Source organism: Phodopus roborovskii, unplaced genomic scaffold (assembly GCF_943737965.1).
Source record: "Phodopus roborovskii unplaced genomic scaffold, PHOROB, whole genome shotgun sequence".
NCBI lineage: Eukaryota > Metazoa > Chordata > Mammalia > Rodentia > Cricetidae > Phodopus > Phodopus roborovskii.
The window spans coordinates 5,813,045-5,836,642 of record NW_026126646.1 but is presented as its reverse complement, the minus strand read 5'-3'; the positions used below and the strand labels follow the sequence as shown (position 1 = coordinate 5,836,642).

Here is a 23,598-nt window from a genome sequence, read left to right as displayed (position 1 = left end):
CCCTTAGAGACCCTCAGAAAATTGTTGGCAATCTTCACTTCTTTGCCCTGGGGGGGGGAGTGTCCTCTGTGTGGTTATAAAGAACACCCGAGACTTGTCCGTCAGCAGCAACCTGAGCTCGGAGGCACAGAGGACGGACATCAGACACAACGCCCTTACTCCAAAGTGATGTTTATTTAGCAATTGGCATCAGACGAGGGCTTCAAACATGAGCAACATGTAAGACTCTCAGGAAGCGGATGCCGTGTGCTTGTGTCTGGGCCTGGCATAATTTAAAACTGTGATATCCTCAGACTCATAGAAGCTTGTGTAGCCTGAGGACCAGGGAGACAACTTGCCATGCAAGCATGAGAACCTGAATTCCATCTGCAGAACCCATGTAAAAAGCCAGGCATGGTGGTGTGGATGTGTAATCTCAGCACTGGGAAGGCAGGAGGAGCCCTGGAGCGCACAAACCAAGCCAGGAAGTCCAAGGTTCCAGGGAGAGACTCTGCTATAAAAAGCTAGGGATGGAGAGGTGGGTCGTTTGTTAAGAACATGAACATCTCTTGCAGAGGACCTGAGTTCTGTTCTAGTACTCACATCAGACAGCTCACAATTGCCTATAACTCCAATGCCAGGGGACCTGACTCCCTACACACACACACACACACACACACACACACACACACACACACACACGCCATAATTAAAGACAAGAAAAAAATTAAGGTAATAAATCTAGAGAGAGTAAGGTAGATAATACTTGAAGAGTAGTACCCTAAATTAAACTCAAGCCTTCAAATACACATACACACACACACAGACAGACAGACAGACAGACAGACAGAGAGAGAGAGAGAGAGAGAGAGAGAGAGAGAGAGAGAGAGAGACTGCCTGCCTCTTAGAACAGGGTTCCTTTGGTTGTCTGGCTCCTGGCTCACTGGCTAACAGCAGGCAGATATGATTAACTCCATGCATCCTATTAGCAGGCCACTGTCCTTGCCACTAATTGTCACATGGTCAAAGCTCTGGTAAATGAACCAAACACTTCTTTTATCTGTCATCTTGGACATGACGCCTTAATGATGACCATATGTGCAGCACTTGTATGTTACTGATCAGGGACTTCAGGCCAGGAGATTCCAGTCTGGATGTTTCTCTTGCAGTAGAGAAAAGTAGGTCCCCCTTTGGAAGCTTCAGCTCCTTCAAGAGCCTTGCTGGCTTTTTGTGCTTAGACAACAGCTAGGCTCTAGGTTATGTACGGTCCCTCCATCAAGCAAATCACAGGTTCTTGGCCAGAAATGTAGACCAAGGACCTTATGCCAGGATTGGGTCTACGGTGGCCCGAGGGAACCAAATCCAGAGAATTGCCCACAAACCTGACTTTTAGGAGCACAAGGCTAACTCTAGTGCTAGAAAGAGGCGCCCACTGCTGTGTTGTGGTCCACGGTGCCACCTCATAGCTGGCCAAAGAGCCAGGGCAGTTTCAGTGCCTGCCTGGGTCCCCTGGGAGCATGACCTCTAGGCAGAATCCAGCTAGACTAGAGCTGTCCTGCCCAGGCTTCTAGCAGGATCCCCTCCAGGTCCCACTTGGAACAGGAATGGAACCTCCCTGGAGAGTCAGGAAAAAAACGGAGCCAGATGTGCAGTGCCATTTTGTGGCAGGAAGGAGGGGCGGGCTGCCGGCTGGGACCATACAGTACTTTCATTTCTCGGGCAGAGCCACTTGTGTGTGATTGAGCGAAGACACAGACGTAACAATGGTGGTAGTGTCTGCAGAACAGAGTTCCATTGAGCACCACGAAGGCCTTTTTGAAGTGGGGGAACAGTTTGAAGACACGGAATTCCTCACACCATGTTTTGACTCAGAGAGGCCAATGGGCAGAGCCTCAGATGCCTCCAGGGAGGCCTTGGTCCACCTTTGAAATATGCATCTGTTTTGCTGTCCCAAACAGGGGACTTACTTCAGTGCCTGCACCTCCCGGGCAGCCCACCACCAGCAAAGGTTAGAGAGGGGTCTCTGTGGAAGACCTACAAATGTCTGATTCCAGAATCAAGGCCAATCACTCATTACCAGGAGCTAACTCCAAGGCTGTAGCTGTGGCTGATGCTATGCTCAGTATGTGGAGGCCAAAAGCAAAGTATGTTCCCCTAGCACAGAGCGCGCGCGCGCACACACACACACACACACACACTACTCACTTGTAACCCTGAAGCTCTGAAACCCTCTCATGTGGATGAGCAGCAAGTGTCCCAGGGCCTTTGAGAGAAGGCCTAGAATGGATGGGTTAGAAAACGGACATGTGACCTCGGAAGTGATAGGCATTGCTGCTTAGTCCTGGGTTTGGGGGAAATTCAAGAAGGTGCTCAGGTTCCTACCCTCACCCAGGGCAGGCCTCCCTCCCAGGAGTATAAAGTGGCCTTAAGCAGCCCAGCATGGCCTTTGTCTTCATGTTCACTCTGGGGACATCGTGTCTTCAAATGCCCCCACCTGGAATTTATTAAAGTTGATTGAAAACGCTGAAAGATATAAAGTAATGGCAAGCAGCCTGTCCACTCCGTGTACTCCAGGTTCTAAAGAGGATTTCCCCAGAGGTTAGAGAAGATAGGCTTGCACCCAGCAATGTAAAAGAGTTAAAAATCAAGACATCTCCACACTGGCTAGGAAGGCGAGGAAGGAGGTCAGAATGGGGCTGGGATAGACCAGGGTAATCATAGACATCAAGGTGGTGCAGTCACAGTGTGGGCTTGAACAGCCATCAAGAGATACACACACACACATACACCACATACACACACACACCATCACACATACACTCACACATACACACACACCACACACACACACACACAAACACACACTACATATACACCACACACATACACTCACACATACACACACATACACACACACCACACACACACATCATCACACATACACTCACACATACACACACCACACACACACATACACACACTACATATACACCACACACATACACTCACACATACACACACATACACACACACCACACACACACATCATCACACATACACTCACACATACACACACCACACACACACATACACACACTACATATACACCACACACACATACACTCACACATACACACACACCACACACACATCATCACACATACACTCACACATACACACACACCACACACACACATACACACCATCACACATACACTCACACACTCACACACCACACACACCACACACACACACACACTACATATACACCACACACACATACACTCACACATACACACACACACCGCTCACACATACACACACACCACACACACACATACACACCATCAAACATACACTCACACATACACACACACCACACACACACACACCATCACACATACACTCACACATACACACACACCACACACACACACACCATCACACACACACACCACACACAGACACACACACCATCACACACACATCCCTCCAAGGTTATGATGCAGACCTGTAGGAAAGAGTGAAGTCTGTGCAAAGACAATCTCTACTCTGGGACCACCGATCCTGTCCAGACCCCAGACCTCCAACCCCAGGCTGAAAAGTGTAAATCTCTTTCTATCTGCCTCAACCTCTGAGGCCTGGTGTTCCTTTGATGTCTCTGTGTCCCCTGCGGTTGTCTTCTGGCAGCCCCTTCAGCGCAGCAAAGACCCACATGAACTGTATGTGTAGCACGGGACTTGAGTAAACACTCTGTGGGACGTCATTCATCTGTAGGGATGCCCTCCTACCTTGTCTAGGTTCGCCATCAGTCCTGGGATGGTCAAGCCTGGGAATCTAGTCAACTGTGACTCCAAGCTGTCTTCCCAGCCTGCACAGGCCACTGTCTCCAAAGGGTCATTCATAGGTGGAACCTCCCTGGGAAGTCACAAAAACAGAGCCAGATGTGTGGTGTCATCTTGCAACGGAAGGAGGAACTACCTGGGGCTATAAAGCAATTATTTCCCAGGTCAGAAAGTCTGGTCCAACCTCAATGTCATGCATGTGAAATCTGGGGGTTCCTTTCAGTCTCCCATAAGGCTCCCTTCCAAACAAGCCCCCGGAAGACCACCAAGCAGATGCACTGTGCAGGATTGGCCACAAAGCCACCTACCTTCTTGATGGTCTCTTTCCATGGTGATGATATTCACCCATGAGGAAAAGTCCAGACATGGAGATGTTGGGACTAAACCCTTCCAAAGAAAGAGGGGAGACAAAGGAGGAGACGAAGAAGGAGAAGAAGAGTAAGAGGAAATAAACCCAGCACAGGGCCCCAGGAATCCCAGCAGCTCCTACCTCTAGGGGAACAGTGACAAATGCATTTGCCACTGCAGGCCAAGTGCTGAAGGGCTCAGACCGGCTTCTGCCTTGGCATCACCTGGAGGGTCTCTGTGAATAGGAACCAGATCTTGCATGGTGTCTGTAGAGTGGCCTCCATCCACTGTGCTCTCTTGCAGTGCGCATATTAGGTGCAGACAGAGGCTCCTCCCAACCAGCCTGCTAGGCAGATCAAGGCTCTCCAAGTATCCCCACCACTCGCTATCCATGGAAGTGCATGATATGCTTTTAAAAAATGCTGAAGTAGTAGAGATGGAGACCTCTGAGGCCATACTTTCCCCACCGGGAGAGGTCTGGGCTGTAGATTTGTGTTCAGCTGGTTTAATGGTTGGAGCAAGTCCTGGGTTTGCCGCAAAGTGGACCCCACATCAACCTGTGCTGCAGCCTTCCTTGGACCTCATAAAATCTAAATTCAAAAGTTCCAGGGCATAGCTGAAGCTTTTCTAAATTCATACACATAGGAACCTTCCATGAACCTACCACAGACCTACCCTGATGCAGGGTGCTCTCCAACTCCATTTCATCCATGCCTGACTAGGGCCATCCCTGCCTAGACTTTCCACCACCCCCATCCCATCCCTTCCTACGCACCCCTTTAGGCAACATGGCCATTTGCTGCCAGATAACAACTTCCTCCTTTTTGGCTGCTGCTAGACACAGTGCTAGGCACTCTGTAAACTAGAGTCAGAACACAGTTTTAATTATGATAGCCTCCAGGATGACCAGAAAACTGAAACACGGAAACCTTTGTCCCTAGTCCCAGGTAAGGCATGGCCATTGCTTGATGAAGAAACTGCATGTATGGAGCCTGGTTGTATATGATCCTGTCACACCTCAGCCTGGGAAAGGCTTTCTCAGTGCTGAGAGGCTGTTACTTGCCTCTGGGAAATCCCCAGGGAAGAAAAGTGCCAGGAATCCCCAAGGTGGGGAAGAATTACTAGTTTTGTCTGAGCTAGGAAGCCGCAATGCTAGTGGGCAAAGGCAGACGCTGTGGCCTGAGCATCCGTTTGGAAAAGAAGCTGATTTCTGTATTCTGCAAGGGCTGGGCAGTGACTGGAGACCTCGAGGGTAATGGTTCCGTGGACTTCACACCTGCCTTTCTTCTGAACATTCAGTTCTGCAGCCTATAAACATCCGCTGACTTCCTGTGGGTGGTATGAAGGGTCAAGTTTGGGTGCTTTTCTTACCGTGGGTTAGTGACTGTCGGGGAAAGGAAATGGGGTACACCAGTATGGATAGGAGGGGAGACATATGGAGAGTAGGACTTTTGACTGACACGGGGTCCACCCCTCATTCTTTCTCCTTACATCTGAGTCATTACTTGTGCCTGCCATCGGAAACAAAGCCACGCCACTTCTAAGTTGTGCGTAATGAGGGTCCTACAAGTCAGACAAGGAGAGACACTGAAGGGATCTGTGCTGGGCAGCTGGCAGCCCCATGTATCTGACCTGATGTCAGCCACAGGCCAGAGGCACTGGGACACAATGTTGACTGGCACCGCACACACAAGTCATAAACAGACTCAAGTGGCCCCTGACCACAACCTTGTTTCCATCCTGCAGCAGTCAAAGGTGATTAATGAGAGTTATCATTAGTGCTAATCAGAGCCGTTTGGAGGGGGCTGAAGTGGAAGGAAACACTCTTCTGAAGCTGCTGCAACCCTTTGAGCAGTTTCAGTTGCCTGTGTGTGTGTGCATGCTTGGGTATATGCATGTGTATGTGTGCAGCCCATGAGTGTGTGTGCATGCTTGGGTATATGCACATGTGTGTGTGCATGCTTGGGTATATGCATGTGTATGTGTGCAGCCCATGAGTGTGTGTGCATGCTTGGGTATATGCACGTGTATGTGTGCATGCTTGGGTATATGCATGTGTGTGTGTGCAGCCCATGAGGCTGGCTAGTAGGGGAGGGTCTAAGCTCTGTCTCATGCCAGGAATCCAGGTGTCATTCTGTCCTGATGCTCCTGTAGCCAGAGAATGCAGACTTCACACAACCCAGTGTGTCTGGATGAATCTCCCCCGCCCACCCCCCACAATCCTGCATGGCATGGGCTGGGCCAGTATTAGAACGGAGGCCATGTGGGTGCCCTGGTGAGAGGGTGTCATCTCCTGTGTGTCCCCCTCTCCTTTCCACACGAGGACTTTACCATTGCCGGTGGCCCAGTCACACCAGGAATCAGGAATGCCCTTTCCTCCTGGGCCCCGAGGAGAGGCTTTTCAGCAGCTTTCCCAGGCTAGCGTGGCTTCCAGATACAAAGTGTCCTTGTATTGGGAATATCAACTCAAAAAGGGGCTACTAGTAAACCGAGAATATTTGGATAAACTTGACAGCCCCAAAGACTAAAAAAGCCCTTTTGTTCCCCACAAGAAGGCAGGCCTGCCACCCTGGGCTCCCTGGAGCTGCTCCAGAGAAAACTGAGGTTGGAGCAGAAAAATGATTATGGTGTCTCAAGAAAGATCCGTACTTTACACTGGATGTTTATTATTTTTTTTTTTTTCATTAGAATGTGTGGCTAACATCCTATTGCATAATGCCATGCTGTAAGCATACCTGCAAATAACCCAGCACAGTCTGCCAGGGTCTACAAGCAACGTGAAGCAAAGTCTGTAGCATTTGGGGCAGGGATGGGGCTGCATGTGGGTTTTATTTAGCTCAGCTTTGTTTTTGAGATGTTGACAACCAGTTCCAGAAGGTGTGAGCATTTCTAGGGTTTGTACTCTGACCAACAAAGAGGCAGTTGCACGTGGGCTTGGCATTGGAGGGAGTCTTCCCCTGCAGAAAGGAAAACTGAACGTAAGCACTTGGCTGTTGCCGACAAGGGCACCCTTAGTGGCTGCCTTTCTGCTGAGCCCAAGTCACTGAGGTAACAGGACCCAGCTCCTCCCTGAAAGAGCTAGACCCAACTCCTTGTGTTCAAAGATTGGTGTGTGACTGTCAGGTTCCTCGTCTTCTAGAAAGAACTCGTGCTTCCACTGGAGAATACAGTTGCCTTTTGGTATATGAGGGGTTTGGATCCAAGACACCCCAGACACCAAAATCTAAGGAGACTGCATCCCTGATGTTAGGAGGGTGGTGTTTGCATGGAACCGGCACAAACGAATGCATGCGTGCATGCATGAACTGGAAATCCCTGCTATAATGCAAATAAACAGTCAGCAAGCTGTACTGTGAAAAGGAAATCAGGTGTGTGCAAGTTCCTAACAAAAACCTGTTTTAAAAAACATTTTTGATCTGTGTTTGGTTGGTCCCATAAAGTGGAATCTGGTTATTTAGAAGGGCCGGTTGCACATATAAACGATTGACCAAAGCAGAAGAGGTGTGTTTAAAAGAAAATGCATTTCTGAATTGATTTTTTTTCCACACTGATGACTGTTAAATGAATTACTGGAGAGGATAGCAAAAGTGCTTATGTTAAATATTATGATTCTGTCATATTTGTCATTATTTGTTTTGAAAATTGAATTGGACACGGAATTGAAAAAATACACATCTTCAAACTCAGGCATTTAGAGAGAAATCAGAGTGGTTCCTCTGACTTTACAAATCATTATAAGATAATTACTTCAGATGTGGTGACATGGACTCGCCATCCTAGCACTCAGGAGCTGGAAAAAGGAAGGTAGGAGTTCAAAGCCAGCAGGAGCTATAGTGTGTCCAAAGGTTCTCCTTGAATACATAGTGACACCGAGTCTCTCTCTCTTCTTTCTCTCTCTCTGTCTCTCTCTCTCTCTCACACACACACACATACACACACACACACACACACACACACACACACGCACAGTAGTTACTGTTTAGAACGGAAGATAAAAATAAGGCAAATTAAAGTAAAACTAATGCCAAGAGTGTGCCCAGGGACTGTCATGTCCCAACATGCAATAGAAAGTAAAACCTTCTAGAAAACAATGTATCCATCCTCCAACAGAAGGAGAAACATTTTCAACAATATGCAACATTGCCACCCTGTCAGGGATCACCCCAGAAATGTTTCACTTTGTAGATCTACTGCAGACCTCTGCTGAGGAGGGGCTGGCCATGCAGGTCACTGTGTGGGGCAACACCACCCTAGAGACTGATAGATACCCCAGTTCAGAAGCCACAGAAAGCAATTCAGATGCTTTGGCAGGTGCTGTTAAGGCTTGGGTAGGGCAGTCTCAGACAGGAGTCTGGACCTGGGTGGCCACTGCTGGACCCAGATCCCAGAATACCCAAATCAAACAAAGGCTAGCAGCCCTGCCTCTCTCGGGCACAGGCTCCCACCTGAGCAGAGGGTCAGTCCTTGCACAGGTAGATCCCCTGGGGATCTACCTATGGTTCCTTCTGGAAGGCAGAGACAGACACTCACAAACCACGTCTGCTTCTCCAGTTCTCTGGGATAGTTTCCTTCTCCCGTGGGCATGGAGGCAGATCTGCCAGAGCAAGGGGCTCTGGGGCTCTGGGGGAGGAAAGCCAGCGATACTGCTCCCATTAGAGTGATCTGCAGCAGAAAAAGTAAATATAAGGAAGGAAAATATGCCCTGCCTCCTACACAATCACCCCATTTAAATTCTGAATCAGAAGGCATGGGGGTAGTGGGTGTGTTCACGATCACTGTGGCATGTCAGTGCCATGCATAGTAAGGATGAGCTTAAGGGGGAGTAGGGAAATGACTCAGTTGATAAAAAGCTCCATGTGCATGCATGATAAACTGAGTGCGATCCACAGCACCTATGTAAAAGGCTGCACACGGCAGCTTACGTCTGTAATCTCAGCACTGGAGAAAGACAGAGGAGAACCCCTGGGCACCCTGGCCTACTGATGAACTCCAGTTTCAGTGAGAGGCCCTTCTCTGTGATGGGATTAATATAAAATATTAACATACAATATATTAAAATATTAGATGATGAGCAATTGAGGAAGACACCCAAAGTTACCTCTGGCATGCACACACACACACACACACACACACACACACACACGTACCTGCATGGACACAATGCACCTACCCACATAAACACAGTAGTACTCAGTACTTACACACACACACACACACACACACACACACACACAAATAAATACTTCTTCTATTCCACATCCTAGACTTTAGTGATTAGGGGCTTGAAAGAGACCCAGGCAGATAGCAGAGGGCATCCTCCATTCATTTGGCATTTGCTCGGCAATGCCCCCATAGACATGGGGAGAGTTGCTGTGTTGAATGGCTTCTGTCTGCTGTGCAAGGCTGACTTGGCTGTACCTTTGTCTGTGAGTCACTTCAAACATGCCCATCCCGAGGCAGAAGTCTCGGGCCAAGTTCACAACTGAGGGCGAGCTTAGCATGCAGCCCAAGCCCACCACCAATAAGGTGTGTGGAAGCTAATCCGAAATCAGCATACCTTGTGTCTTAGTCTTCACCTCTGGTGCTGAAAGGGCTGGATGTAAAGAGGGAGGATAGCCCAGTGGACGGTAGTCAATAGACCCTAAGGTTCATCTCTTTTCAACCAACTGGACAATGGCTGGGGTCCCAGCACACTAGGGAACATGGATCACGGGAAGCAGAGTCATCACAAAACAACATCTGGAGGAAAAGTCCCTCACACAGTACAGCCACAATAAGGGCTGAGCCTCAGCAGCAGACTTTCCTGTGCGTATACCTGGGTCGGCTCAGGGAAGGAACTGGCATTGGCCCTTTGCAGGACCTCCAAAGACAACACGGTCTGCACCAAGAATCCTGTGCCAATGACCATTTTTGTATGTCAGAGAGCACCGAGAACCGCTCTTTGTGGAGATTGGCAAGGTCTTTGCTTAGACTTGGCCTGTTGAGATTTGAGCTATTTCCAAGAGTTGACCTCAAAACATCGGGCTGATACAGAAAGCGGTGGGTGAGTCACTGCGTGCCTCTGTACCCATGTGTTCCAGAAAGGGATGGGTGCCCAGAGACCATGTGTGCTTCAGGAGAGGCACATGTATAACCTAGCATGTGTCATGTCACAGCCGTCCACAGCCTCTGTGCTAGGGGTTATAGGTCACCGTTATGTTGAGCCCTAGGAAACAGACTCAGGGTGGCGATTCAGTAACATTGACCTGGGAAAGATTATAACTCTGGTTCAGAGAGGACTGGCGGAGATGGTTGACAGGCCGTTTGGCACAGCCCAGAGAGAGATGCAAAGGGAAATGGCCCAGACTTAATAGGGGAGATGAAGAAAGGCAGTCTGGAGAACATCCGAGGAGGCTCAGTTGTCTTGAAATGCCTTCACTCATTCATTTGTTCTCCAAGCCTTCTTTGAGCACCTACTGTCTACCTGGCTCTAGGAGTCAGCCAGATGACATCCTCTCACCATTTGAGGGAGGAGAAATAAGATGGAAAATGACCACCATGGTCCGGTCCATCTGTGCTGCCGAGGACCCCTGATGTGAGACTCCCAAGTAGCGTACCAGGAGAGGTGCCCTTTGTTCTGGCATCCCGTATTACCGGAAAGATGTTCTCTCCTGGGTCACTGTGGGAGCTTGGGGAAGCCAGAGAGTTCTGGATGTGTTATATATCCATACAGCCATCTGTCCAACCACACACTCAACATCCATCAGCCCACTCATTCAGCATCTGCCTGTACACTCATTCAACAATCATTAATCCATCCACCTACCTATTCAACATCCATCTACCTGCCCATTTAACATCCATCCATTCAATATCCATGCATCCACCTACCCATTCAACATCTGTTCATCTACACATTGAATGTCCCTCTGTCCATCCATCCATCCCCATGTATATGCACCCAACAACAGTCCAAAACCCATCTGTCTGATATTTATCTATTCGCTCATCACCCACCATTCATACAAACATCCAGCATCAATCCATCCCACCGATCCATTCGAAATCCATCCATTCACACACCCATCCATCTGTCTACTCATGAGGATATCTAATGGGCCTCAACTAAACACTTCTTCCAGGACAGACCTAGAGAAGTTCCAGTTGCCTTCGGCAACCCTGGGGTCATGGGACTTTAAGGAAAGGTAGAGGAGAGGTTGGTTAGGAACGAGTGACACAGTATGAAAGTGGTTGACAAGTATCCAGTGCTCACTGCTCTGTGGCCATCCCTTGGGGAAACATGAGCTTTCAATGACTAGATAACCAGGTAAATATTGATTATAGCATCACACACCCTGTAGGGAGGTGACCCTATAAGAAAGGCCAGGGCCAGCAGAGTGGCCTGGGCTTTGCACATCACTGCCTTCTCTATGAGCGCTGCCCCTTATAGCCAGGCTGTACCAATTTCTCCTGACGTTCTACCAGAGAGACCCTCCCCACATGCTGCCTGTGGTGGTTGCTGTGGCCGTGATGGGAATAACGGAGAGGGAGCACTTAACAGCCCGTCCTGAAGTTTTATGCCTAAGATTCAGAGGTCCCACAGCACACCAAGCAGAAATCTATTCTAGCAAGCTGGGTAGGAAGGCCCAGGACTGTTGGCGGACTCTTCAGTCTTGCATTCAACTCCCATGTATGAGGGCTTTTGTTAGACAAAGATCTGGGCTCACACCAGAGCCCTGTTCCCACAGGCCTGAGATCTCATGTGGCCCCAACCACATGTCAGTGGCTATCCCGCCATGGGGAAGTCCTCCCGCATCCGCTGTGGGGGTCGCTGTGTTCACAAGTGCTGCAGTTTGTCATTGTCTAAAAGCCAAAGAAGGGTTATGTGTGTGACACCTCCCAGGCCCTGCCTGCCCTCAGAAGAGCCACTTCCTCTGACAAACCTAGCACTGTACCCCCCCCGAACAGGAGTGTGGCCACAAGCATTTGGTTTTGGGTTGTGGGATCTTAATATATTTCATGATTAAGAAAAAATAGAAAAAACAAATGTGCCTTGCTTTGGAAGGTCAGGGCCAGGGCTGTGCCAGCGTGCAAGCTCCAAGCTTGGGGCTCTGCCTGGCCTGTTCTTGACTGAGAGGAAACTTGGACTTGAAATATTGCTGAAGTTATTTGAGTTTGAACTGCATCAGCTCTGTTCTGGAGAGACCAGACTAGCAACAGCAGCCCGTGTCCCTCCTCCAGCCAACAGCCTGAGTTGGGCCTCTGGGACCAACCTTCCCAAAGACTGCCATAGGCAATGTAGGGGAGGCTCCAAACGCTTGGGAGTGTTCTTCCGCAGGTCACCTGGGGACTTGGATGATTTTCTGAGAGGGTCTTTGTAAAGCACAGGGTCCCAGACAGCTTGCTTGTGATGTGGGGTCAGCTGACAGTACCAGGACCAGAGATGGGTGTCCTACCATTCGAAGAGCAGAGCAGGAGTGGGGGAGGTTGAGCTCGGCATGCAGAAGAGACCCCTGCGAGCTGGTACTTGTTGGGAGCACCCACGGGGGAAGCAGAACATTTATACCTGTGTTGCCTTAGAGTACTGGGTCTCTGGTGTTCAGAGCCTGCGCTCCTTTGATGGTAGGATCCAAGGAGCCCCTACAAGACTCACATCTGGGCAAATAGACACTGACTCCAGCAGTCCCTATGAGCAGCAGGGCCCGTGGCCATTTTCCTCATAGGTTCGGGCTCACCACCTCCCCCAAATCCTTCTCCTCTACACACCAGTTGCAATACCTTCCCCACGCTTGCTGCTAGGTTCAGGTTGTGACATCAGATGTTGGACTCTGAACAGCTATTTACGGACTGGGCTTCTGCAAGGGGGTTGAGCTCACCAAAGTGTCCTCTTTGAGTGTATCTTATATGATAATCAGATAAGTGGCTGCCACTACTTAGACTGTCAGCCTTGGCTTTGAGAAGTTGGAGCAGCGTAGAGAAGGTCTTGTGACAAGAGCCACCGGTTTGGCCTCTTGGGAGAAGTGCAGGCAGCAACACTATAGAGAAACTTACCCTGTAACCCACGCTGTAGAGCTCCCGGGAGACATGCCCAGAGCTAATCACCCAACCATACCATGCCAGAGAAGGCACACGGGTCGTGTGCATTCTGAAGACTGGGGAGAGCCCCTGCTTGGAGCATCAGTGTTGGTAGTCTCAAGAGCAAACACACAGGCTCAGCTCCTCCAAGAGTTAGCAAGTCCCACCACCATCAGCATTCAGAAATATGTGTACATAATGAGAATGTTGGCTAGTATCTCTAACAGGCTGCTCAGCGCTCACTATGCATGCAGGTAGCCATGGGCTGGAGAGTGGAAAAGAGGCTCTCTGGTTTCCTAAGCGGACATTGAGGCATGACCCAAGACAAGACACATCATCCAGCTGACAGCGGTGAATGCTCAATGCTGGCTCCTCTGAGGGAGAGATGTCCACCCAAACCTTCTTGTGTTCCCCTGGGGGCAGGACATGCACTTCTGTGTGTTCTCGTCCACCCCCAGCTGGTGGTAGAGGTGTCTGACCTGCCAGCCCCCAGCTATCAGCAGGCCCCTCTCCCTCTGGTTGTTGCTAATCACCTAAGATGCTTCGCTACTGCCCTTCCGTGTCTCATCCTTGCACTCAGTGGAAGGCACAGAATGCTAGCATGAATCACCAAGTTGACCTTTTATCTCTTGTGGCTCAGGCTTGCAGCCCATGACCGATGAGACAAGCCACAGATGCCAAGATGGTCGGGCCATGTGACCCACCTCAAACACCCCACTCAGGCCACTGCATGCACTGTGGGGATGGCGCAAGGGCCATTGAAGGGCATCCTTGGTGGCTTTGCAGTAAGATCACAGGAAAGGCTTGTCACCCAGCTTCTGCAGCAGGCATCAAGGAAGAGCCCATGCAACTCCAGGCTTCCAAGACTCCTTGGCTCTTCTGCCGTCTATCTGAGATTCAGGTGTACGAGTCCCCTAGAGGCTTCAAGTCACTTAGGCAAAGCGTAGAGTCACACCCAAGTCCTTTTCCATCCCAGAGGGTCATCGCCTGCCAGGTAGAGCCTGGGCCAATAAAATACAGAAGGAAAGGGGGAGGTAAAGTTAGCACAGCATAGAAAGGTTGGGAGGCACAGAAACACAGCCGAGGACAGTACAGGCTGCATGCACGAGGCACGTGCCCTGGGGCTCTACTGTGCAGCGTGGCTGAGGACATGGGAGAGGTCATCCTGTGAGTCTCGGATGTTCTCACAACCTAGAGTCTCAGAGTCTGAGGATTGGGTGCAAGAATTCCGGGAAGCTCGGTGTGTTCACAAGGCACTTGGATGTCTGAGTGACTTCTGGTGTGTGGCTTCCCTCAGATCTTCAAAGGCCTGTGTGGGGCCCAGATGCTACAAAATGTGGAATTCAGTGACTCTTTAATGACATGCATTTCTTGGTGTGGCTTTGAGACAAGGGGATCTGCCTGTGACTGACACAGGAGCCAAGTTCTCCAGGTGTGGAATTGGGACATCACTGACACCTGTCAGCAGAGTCCCTGGCCAGGCAGCAACCCTCTTTTTGCGGCATCCAAACCCTGAGCCATGCTCTGGGGTCTGTCCAAGACCCTGTAACTCTATCCCTTGCCTCTGTTATGCACCACTACCCTGGCAACTGTCCAGTGGAGACCAAGGTCAGAGGGGGACAGAAAATCCCAGACAGACAACTTCTTCCAGGAATGAGTCCCAGAAAACACACTCCACCACTCTGTCCCTTCTGTTCCTCGATTCCTTCCCGCTCAGCTTGAACAGATGGGCCCCTGACCTCCTCCCTGGTCTCCGCAGCCAGGCTCCTGTCTGCTGGCAGCAGTAGACCCCATCCTGCCGCCGCGTTTCTGCTTAGCACTTGGTCATGTCACCACCAAGCCCATAATGAGCGTCAGGTCCAGATTTATGAGCTCATTCGGGCTCCATGTCCGCCACACCGAGGTGTCTCCAGAAGGCCTACCCTCCTCTTTCCATCCCAAGAATGGACTTTCTGTTTCGGCTGCTTGTGAATGTCGTAAATCATAACCATTGTGTGTGTGTGCTCACACATGTGCTTCTGTGCATCTGTGAGTGCATGTGTGTTCATGTTAGTGTGTGCGTGCAGGTGTGGGGGAGGGTAATGGGACACGTACACCAGTCCTGCAGATGCCTATCACAGAGTGGACTTCTAGGGAGCGTGCTGCAGCCACAGGGCACAGGTCAACAAGGTGACCCCTAAGGCCTCACTCCGTCCTGCAGGCTGGGAATCCATTAGGTGAGCTGACGACAGACGCCTCTGTATTCCCGTCTGTGTGCACATCCCAGATGGAGCCAGCCCCTGGCTGTGCCCATTAAATGTGAAAGAGTTAGCCCAGCAGAGAGCCACAAATTAAAAGTGCAGGAAACCTCAAATGATGTGCAAAAAAAATTGTCAAGGGTAAGAGGATTTTTTTTCCTATCTCCGTTTCTTAACTCAGCATTTCTGATGGGGGTGATTGATGAGCTGTGGAAGCTGGCAGGAACACGGGGGTTGAGAGGCCAAGTGGGGGCAAACGGGCAGAAGGGCCACTTCCATCAGCAATTATGGAAGTCCACAGGCTCAACCCCAACAACTGCAGAGCCAGGATTTCAAGTGGGTAGAGCCCAAACTCCAAATCTGGATGGAGGTTCAGCTCCATTGCCAAAGCAAGAGCAGCCAAAAGAACAGAGCTACCCTTGATCATCATGACTGTTCATGCCTCACATGTGAACAGAACCTAAGATGTGAGCCTTCACTCTCTTGTCCCCTGTGAGCTCTCAGGCATCCTCGGAACTATCAAAGCTACACAGCTCCTGCCAGAACGTAGGTGTAAGCAGAGGTCAGTCTCCGGATCAGGAAGGCTGGGCCAATGCTGTTGCCTCTGGCATCGGGTCCTTGGCACCTGCTACCCCCAGCGCAGCCAGGGACATGTGCTCAGCTGCCTGTGGCTGTGGACTTGATGCTCTGACACCCAGGTCTTCCTCTCAGCATCCTGGCAAACCCCAGAGCCCAGCCTATATCGGTCAGAGCCCCAGTGCGCCATCTGAGGTCCCCTCAGCTAGAAAGTGGCGCTTAGGCTCCATCTCTGCGAGTATGTCAAACCCTGCTTCAGAGGCAACAACACCAAGGACCTGTAAGGACACAGGACTGCTTGGTGGATTCCAGACCTTAGAGGATGCCGCCCCTCCCCAGGTGTGCACATTGCTCCTGAGAGACAGAGCCCGCACAGGGTCACAGACTGGAGCCACAATAGTTACCTAGGTCACCTCATAGGAGTGAATTTGTCTTTTTCAAAAATATACCAACTGACCCACAACTATGACCCCTGAATGCATGCATGCACACACATGTATGCACACATGAGTAAAGATTCTTGTGTGTACACGTATGCACATGCATATATATAAATAAGTGCATGTTTACTCACACATACCCACAGGGGTACATAGTCACCTATGTATAGCCACAAGCATGTGCACACATGTACACACTTTGCATGCACACATATGTATCCATATGACTAGCTGGATCTCAACAAGTTCCCAGGGATTTTAACAGAGTTGCCACAAGCTAATTAGTAAAGATTGTTCTTGGAGAAATGGGCCTCAACTCTGAGAAATCAACAGCCAAAGCCCAGGAAAGCCCTGGGGACAGAACCCTGTATGAAGACACGCCCACTCACAGCACTGTTTGCTAACTCCCCCAGGCCCTGAACCATAAAGGAAAACACAGAAAGACAGAACATTAAGAAAGATACACACAGAGTGAGGGACAGGGAACCAGAGATGGGGCCTGAGATTCAGCACCATCTGCCTAGAGGTCTGTGTGGTGGGGATCCACAGGAAGTCCCCAACCCCTCTGGCAGGGAGGAAGGGGTCCACTGGCCTCTCAGCGGCTAGACCTTCTCAATCCATGTGTCTCAGGAGGAGAGTGAGCTGCCTTATCAGGTAGCGGTCCCGTAACCTGTGGGCTGACCCCCTCAACAGTTTCCTGCAGAGTCATCAGTTGGGAAGAGAGTAAGACATGTCTGAATGCTCCCTATGTGAGCTTAGTAGCCTGAGCCCACTTCTTAGAAGATGAAATGGGAGACCTGCCTTCCTGACCTTCAGCCCTTGCGGCCTCAGTGTGTGGCTGTTATTCGCTCTGCCTCCACCCTCTCCCGGCTGTGGGGGCCACCCAGTGGTGCGGTTGGGCTGGAGCATGGCAGGTAGTGACCTCTAAGGGTGTGCAAGGAGCAGGGAGAGCTTCATCTAACCCCTGAGTGACAGGGCCAAGGTGAACCAGCCGCTGCTGGGCTCAGTCACCTGGGAAGGTCTCGCTGGGCACCCCTGCCCTGAGCCCCAGAGGAGAGGGGAGAAAACCCCACTTCTTACCTGTGTGTTCATGGTCTGACTTTGTGTCAGGGTCCTTGGGGACAAGGGCATGGGGACAGAGGCAGGGCGTACGGCTTCATTGTTTTGTGCCGGCACCGAACTTTTCAAAAGAAGTCCAGTGTCAGCCACAGGTGTACAAGGGTCTTGAAAAGTGTGTGCGAAGTGGCCAAGCGTCCACCCAAACCCAGCTCTTCCTGCTGCACCCTCACTGGGCCCTTCGGACACCCATCACTCCTGCCTGCATGGGTCCTCCTGTCTGTCTGGTCACCCCTTCCTTCCCATCTGGAAATGCCTGGCCCAGGGCACTCCTGCTCACCAACCTCCCTTCAGCCACCCACCCTGCCTGTTGTGTGCCACCTGGGCTGCTGCTGGCTTCAAAGGCTTTGAGTGAGGGCTTGCCATGCGCACCGAGCGGAGCAGTCGTGAGCTGGAAAGCTCTGTGGCATCTGCAGCCGCCAGCCCGTGGCCCAGGTCTTCTTGCGAGCAACCCTCAGGGTGGGGGACACACTCTCTGAAGAGAGTTCAGAAGACAGCAGCAACAACAAAGCAGAGCCCGTGCCAGGCCCCCGCCTGTTGAGCAGGACGTGGCAAGGAAGCATGATGTACGCATGCAGGCCAGCACCATCGAACCGAGACTTTCTGATTTTAAGGAAACAAAATGCTTTCCTGGCATTCGGGTGATACGCTGTCTGACAGGAGCGTGTCTACACAGGCACACATGTGCACATCGGCACATGCATACATGCACACTTGGACACGCACACCCAGACTCAGGTGCAACTGCACACCCTGGTAACACCTCTACCTTCGGAAGTGTTTTCTCTAGCTCAGCACCCACCACTGTCCTTAGCAGAGGGCTTGTGTCAGACACAGAAGGCTCTGCTTCCTCACACCTGGACAGCTTGCTGGAAGGGCTTTACCATGCTGGAGTCATTGCCTGGCCTGACTGTGAGCCTCTGTGTAAGAGTGGGAAAGGCTACCTTCTTCACCAGTCTCCTGGTGGCCCCTCAGGACCAGGTGGGCTAGGTGGACAGGGCCGCTCTAGTTCGCAATACTGGCTGAAGGTCTCAGGCGACCTGCCATCCTGCCTGAGCCTCTGATGCCAGTGCAGTGTGATATAGCACACAGAGCACCTCTGACCTTAATGCACTTCTTCCCCAGCAGATCTCTGAAGACTTGGGCAGCGAGAAGTTCTGCGTGGATGCCAATCAGGCCGGGGCTGGCAGCTGGCTCAAATACATCCGTGTAGCGTGTTCCTGTGATGACCAAAACCTCACCATGTGTCAGATCAACGAGCAGGTAGGTCTAGGATGATCACTGCCCTTGCGAACTGTCCTTGGAGACAGAGCTCCCAGGTGGGTGGTTGTTGAGGTGCAGGTCAGTTGAGTCTCTGATAAGATCATAGGTCAGCTGCTAAGTTCTGTCCTGCCACGGGGGGGGGGGGGTCATTTGACACCTGCCCAGCATGGGCTACCTGAAGAACTTGGCTGCTCCAGAGTACACCATAGGAGCAGATACCACAGAGCAAAGGTCAGAAGAACTTGTCTGAGGTTGATGGTATTGGAGAACCGAGAGCCATGGTTTTAATGGGCCAGCTGGAACAGACAGAAATGCAACCTCACAGGATCCATATTCCCAACAAATGCCAAGACACACTGAAACCAGACAGCCCTGGTCAAACAAGGTTTCCAGAAGGATCCACACTGGCCAGTCTAACAGCACAGAGATGCTTCCTAATCCAGGAAAAATGCCCTAAGCCCACAAGTCATAATCATGGCAGGACCACTGCCAAGGACGTGGACTTGCATTGGCATGGCTCCTCTCTAGGAGCAAACTAAGCTGACCATCCTGACTCCTGCCTTAGTGCCCCCAGAGGCTGGGGAACCTCCAGGCCTGAGCTCAACTTTTCAGAACAGGAAGCTCCTTCAGCGCCATGGCTTCCTGCTCACTGCTCACTCGCTGCTCACAGGGCTGGGTTCCAGACCTGCAAGCCCATCAGGAGAGGATGCTCAGTTTCTTTCCAATCCACTAGGCACTTGAAATGGACAGCTTGTCCATTTCATCGTAGCTTCAAGTTTGACCCCCCAGCAAAGCCCCGTGTTCTCAGAGCTTGTGTTCCTCTGCGGACCAGCTCCCAGCAATCCCAGCAAAGCAGCTTATCCTGCCTGTGTCTTAGGGCTACATGTGAGATTTTGTTAGGGGGGGAAAAAGGGTCCATTTACTTTAAAAACCGTTTGTGAAGGCCGTGTAACAAAGGCTCCATTCTGTGTCTCCTGTGCAAGCTGTCTAAAGTGGTTCAAGGCTCTTGACTCTAGAGAAATGTTTTGCATTTTAAAAGTCAACAAGGAAACTGCAGGGAGACCCCTAGCCCCGCATGCTGCCTCACAGCGCCCCTCCAGAGCTGTCTCCTCAGCTCTTGGGCATGGTTTGGGCCTAGCAACGGATCCATCAGACACTGGCTGGTTCCAGGGAGGGACTATGCCGCCAAGACTTCCATGACCTTTGGTGAGAACCAAAAATTTTGAGAGAAGGAAAAGGGACAACTTCCTGACTGAGGAACTTGGAGCACGGAAATAATAACAGTGACATTAAAGGGGAACATAGAAGAAAGACTTCCTGCTTCTAGGAAGAGGGAGGGTGACAGAAAACTGGATTTAAGGTGGGCAGAGCTTGCCCCAGCCCGCTCCCAAGCTCCGGTCTGTAGAGCACTGAGCCCTGGAAAGCATCAGGCAGGTATCTGCAAGCAGGGACAGGCTTCCTTCCCTGAGAGGCTGGTAGAGTAGTGGGAATATGGATTTTGTTACCTGGGAAACAGATGCTAGAACTTAGCTGGAATGGAACAGTGAGGCGTGAGTCTTTGTGGGGTGAGCTTTTTAGAAAACACACAAAGTATAGTCCTCTCAGAGAAAAGCTAGCCTTCAAACCCTTTTTTTTTTTTTTTTTTTTTTTTTTCCTAAATCATTCCAGGGAAGTTTACTTAAACTACCATGTAGGGCTTAAGAGAAGTGATTGCCTTGCAGGGAAATCTCCTTTCATTTCAGACCATGGGCACGAATGCTCCAGGTTAGAGTGATTGACACCCTGAACTCCATGCATCCTTGTGATTCAAAGCCACTGCATCCCCAGCCTTTCCCAGCCCTGTGGCCTGTGCCCTGTGCTCACACACTTGCCTGCATTGCCTGACTAGCATCAGATCAGACTTACCTAAGTCTCTTTACTACTGGCTGTCTCTCTTCTATGTGGCCTTTCAGGGTGAATTCCCCCTGTCTTATTTCCATGCAGGACAATAAATAGCCCCGTGTTCAGAAGGAACTGGAAATTTAGGCAAAAGCCACCTCTGGAGGGTCCAGAACCACAACCTCCCCAAACCTGGGGCAGTTCCCACCCCTAAACCCCAAACCTCACAGTGGGACCCCTCCACTATGGGGAGAACAGAGCCCTCTCCCCACTCTGCTCTAGAACGGGCAGACTCATAGCAAATATTCACCAGTTACATAAAATGACTTCCTGAAAGGAAAATTAGATTTCAGGCTAATTGTTATTCTCCCCAAAACTGGGGTATGTACACACACACACACACACACACACACACACACACACACACACACACCTGTCCCTTTCTCTCCCTGTCCCTCCCTCTCACCTTCTCTTTTTCCCAGATGGCCACAGCCTACATATAATCAAACACTCCATTTCCTGGCCATCCCAAGGAGACAATTGTCTCTGCAGAGTAGCACTTTGACCCTCTCCGTGGCTGAATAAAACTTCCTGGAGATACTACTAATAAAAAGATCCCCGAGGACAGGTTTCACCTTGAGAAGGAAACCCTGAAAATGTCAGTAGTGTTTCTCAGATTCTCTTCTCCCTCCCAGGAGTGTCTACATAAACATGTAGGCAGTTTGGAACACCGCATACCCACGGGCGCATACACAGTATATGTACATACCTAAACATACAGCCATGTGTGTAACCGCATGTACATAGCACTGCCGGAACAGCATAGACCCTGAAGGGAAGAAGCCCATGACCAAACATCTGCATTGCAGAAATGGTGCTGTACTATGCAGGACCCCCAGTGAGGGAAACGCATCAAGTTAGGGAAGCATAGGCCTTGCTCATCCACGGTGTAAGATGCAGGACCTCAGCTCCAGTATCCGAAAGAGGCAGAAGAGCAGAAGAAGATCCCAGTATCTTAAGAGAAAGTTCTGGGAGCTACAGTCACCAGAAGTGATGAGCTGTCCAACATATGGAGGAGAGGTGGCTCTAAATTCTTCAACATGAAGAACGGAAATCCGGGATCCCTAGACTCTGTGTTCATAATGGTCAGGACCTGGACTTGAGTCTACTTGGAAGCCTGGATTGTCATTGAGGGAGACCCACATGTCAGCTGCACATAGGAGACAGAGAGAAGCACACCTCTCTCATCATCACAGGGCTGTACTTGTCCCTGCTGGATGCTGTAGGGGCTGTGACCCAGGTAGACTCTAGACGCCATAGTGGCACACCCCCTGGTTCTCCTCAGCTCCCAGATGCTGAGTCCTCTCAGCCCAGCCACACGCCCTCACACCAGCTTTACCCAGCATGTTCACACTTGCCTCGGGCCAGAAGACAAAGGTTATATTTGTATGTGCTCCTATACAGCCTTTTTGGAGCTGGAGATGTGTGCATGAGACATGAGCCCAAGACTCCAAGGGGTTCTGCTCCCATCCAGCTCTCCCGAATCTTCCCTCCGATGTCCAGCCTCCTGTCTCTTCCATCTGACCATGAGCCCGAGGGCAAACAAGCACCCATGGGCATCTCAGTTCCTCTTTGGATACTTGAGAAGGAACCCCCACTAACCCCTTCTGTCAAGACCTCTCTCTGGAAAATTCAAAACATCCAGGTCACCCCTGGGTATAATTATGAGCGAGTGAGTTGGTTTGAAACATTTAGGAGACATAAGCAGGGTCCATTGCTGCTTGGAAATACCATGCCCTCAGGAAGAGGCAGGGGGTGGGCAGAGATCTGCTCACAGAGGGGCTACTTTCTCTCTTTCATGCCTGCCTCAGTAGGGACTGCGGGTAGAAGGGGGTTCACTGGGCAGCAGGCTGAGGGTGGAGGACGGACCAGCTGAGGCCATGCTTTCCAGCAGCCCTGGGTAAGGCCTGCTGTTCCGACTTCATACAGCTGCTTCCATCTGTGAGAACTACCCGGGCCTGTGCTGTCTGTAGGGTGCCCCAGTATTTCATGGCAGGACAGGGCAGAGCAGCCAGGGTGCCATGTCTAGCCTGTGGCTAAAAGCTTGAGGCAGCCACAGTCAGAGAAACTCAAGAGCAGGCCTGCCTACTACGGCAGGAGAGCAGCCCCTCTTGGATGTATTGAACAGGGTTAGGACCTGGCCAGAGCGTGTAACCAAGGGTCCATGGGGCCAGCCCTGCTTCTTCTCAGAAAGCCGGGTGCTGCTTGGCCCAGTCAAGCCTGGTGACAGATGACTCCCCACTCAGAACCTCTTTATCTCTGAGGTGTGTGATCTGCTAGGGATGATATTTTAAGCAGGGTCGTCAGGCTCTGAGACTTTGACACTTCCTGACTCCTCTTGCTTTTGTATGGTCCTTTGGAATGGTAGCTCCAAACAGCTAAACACAGTTTTCTCTTTGAAAACAAGCAAGGTGTGATTACAGAATTTGTTGAACCTTTCTTAACCAATGAACAAGACACTTTCAAAATCCAATGCAGCCTGGTGAGATGTATCAGCGGGTAAAGGCACTGGCCGCCTCGATTGATGACCTGAGTTCAGTACCTGGAACCCACATAGTGTAAGGAAATAACAAACTTCTGCAAGTTGTCCTCAGCCCCCCCCCACACACACATACAGACACACACACACACTTACACAGACAAACACACATACATATATACAGATATACATACACATACACACACACACATACACACACATATACAGACATACATACACACACTCACACATATAGACACACACACATACAGACACACACACACACATACTTACAGACATACACACACATAGACATACACACA

The 23,598-nt window shown here is 50.6% G+C and overlaps 1 protein-coding gene across 1 annotated transcript in view; it reads left to right on the top strand.

Moving 5' to 3' along the window:
- Prdm16 (PR/SET domain 16) overlaps positions 1-23,598 on the top strand; it is a 313,627-nt gene that overhangs the window by 250,013 nt on the left and 40,016 nt on the right. The window contains exon 4 of the mRNA XM_051173865.1: positions 18,724-18,858. Within this exon, the coding sequence (XP_051029822.1) occupies positions 18,724-18,858 (135 nt within the window). The remainder of the gene's footprint in view (positions 1-18,723; positions 18,859-23,598) is intronic.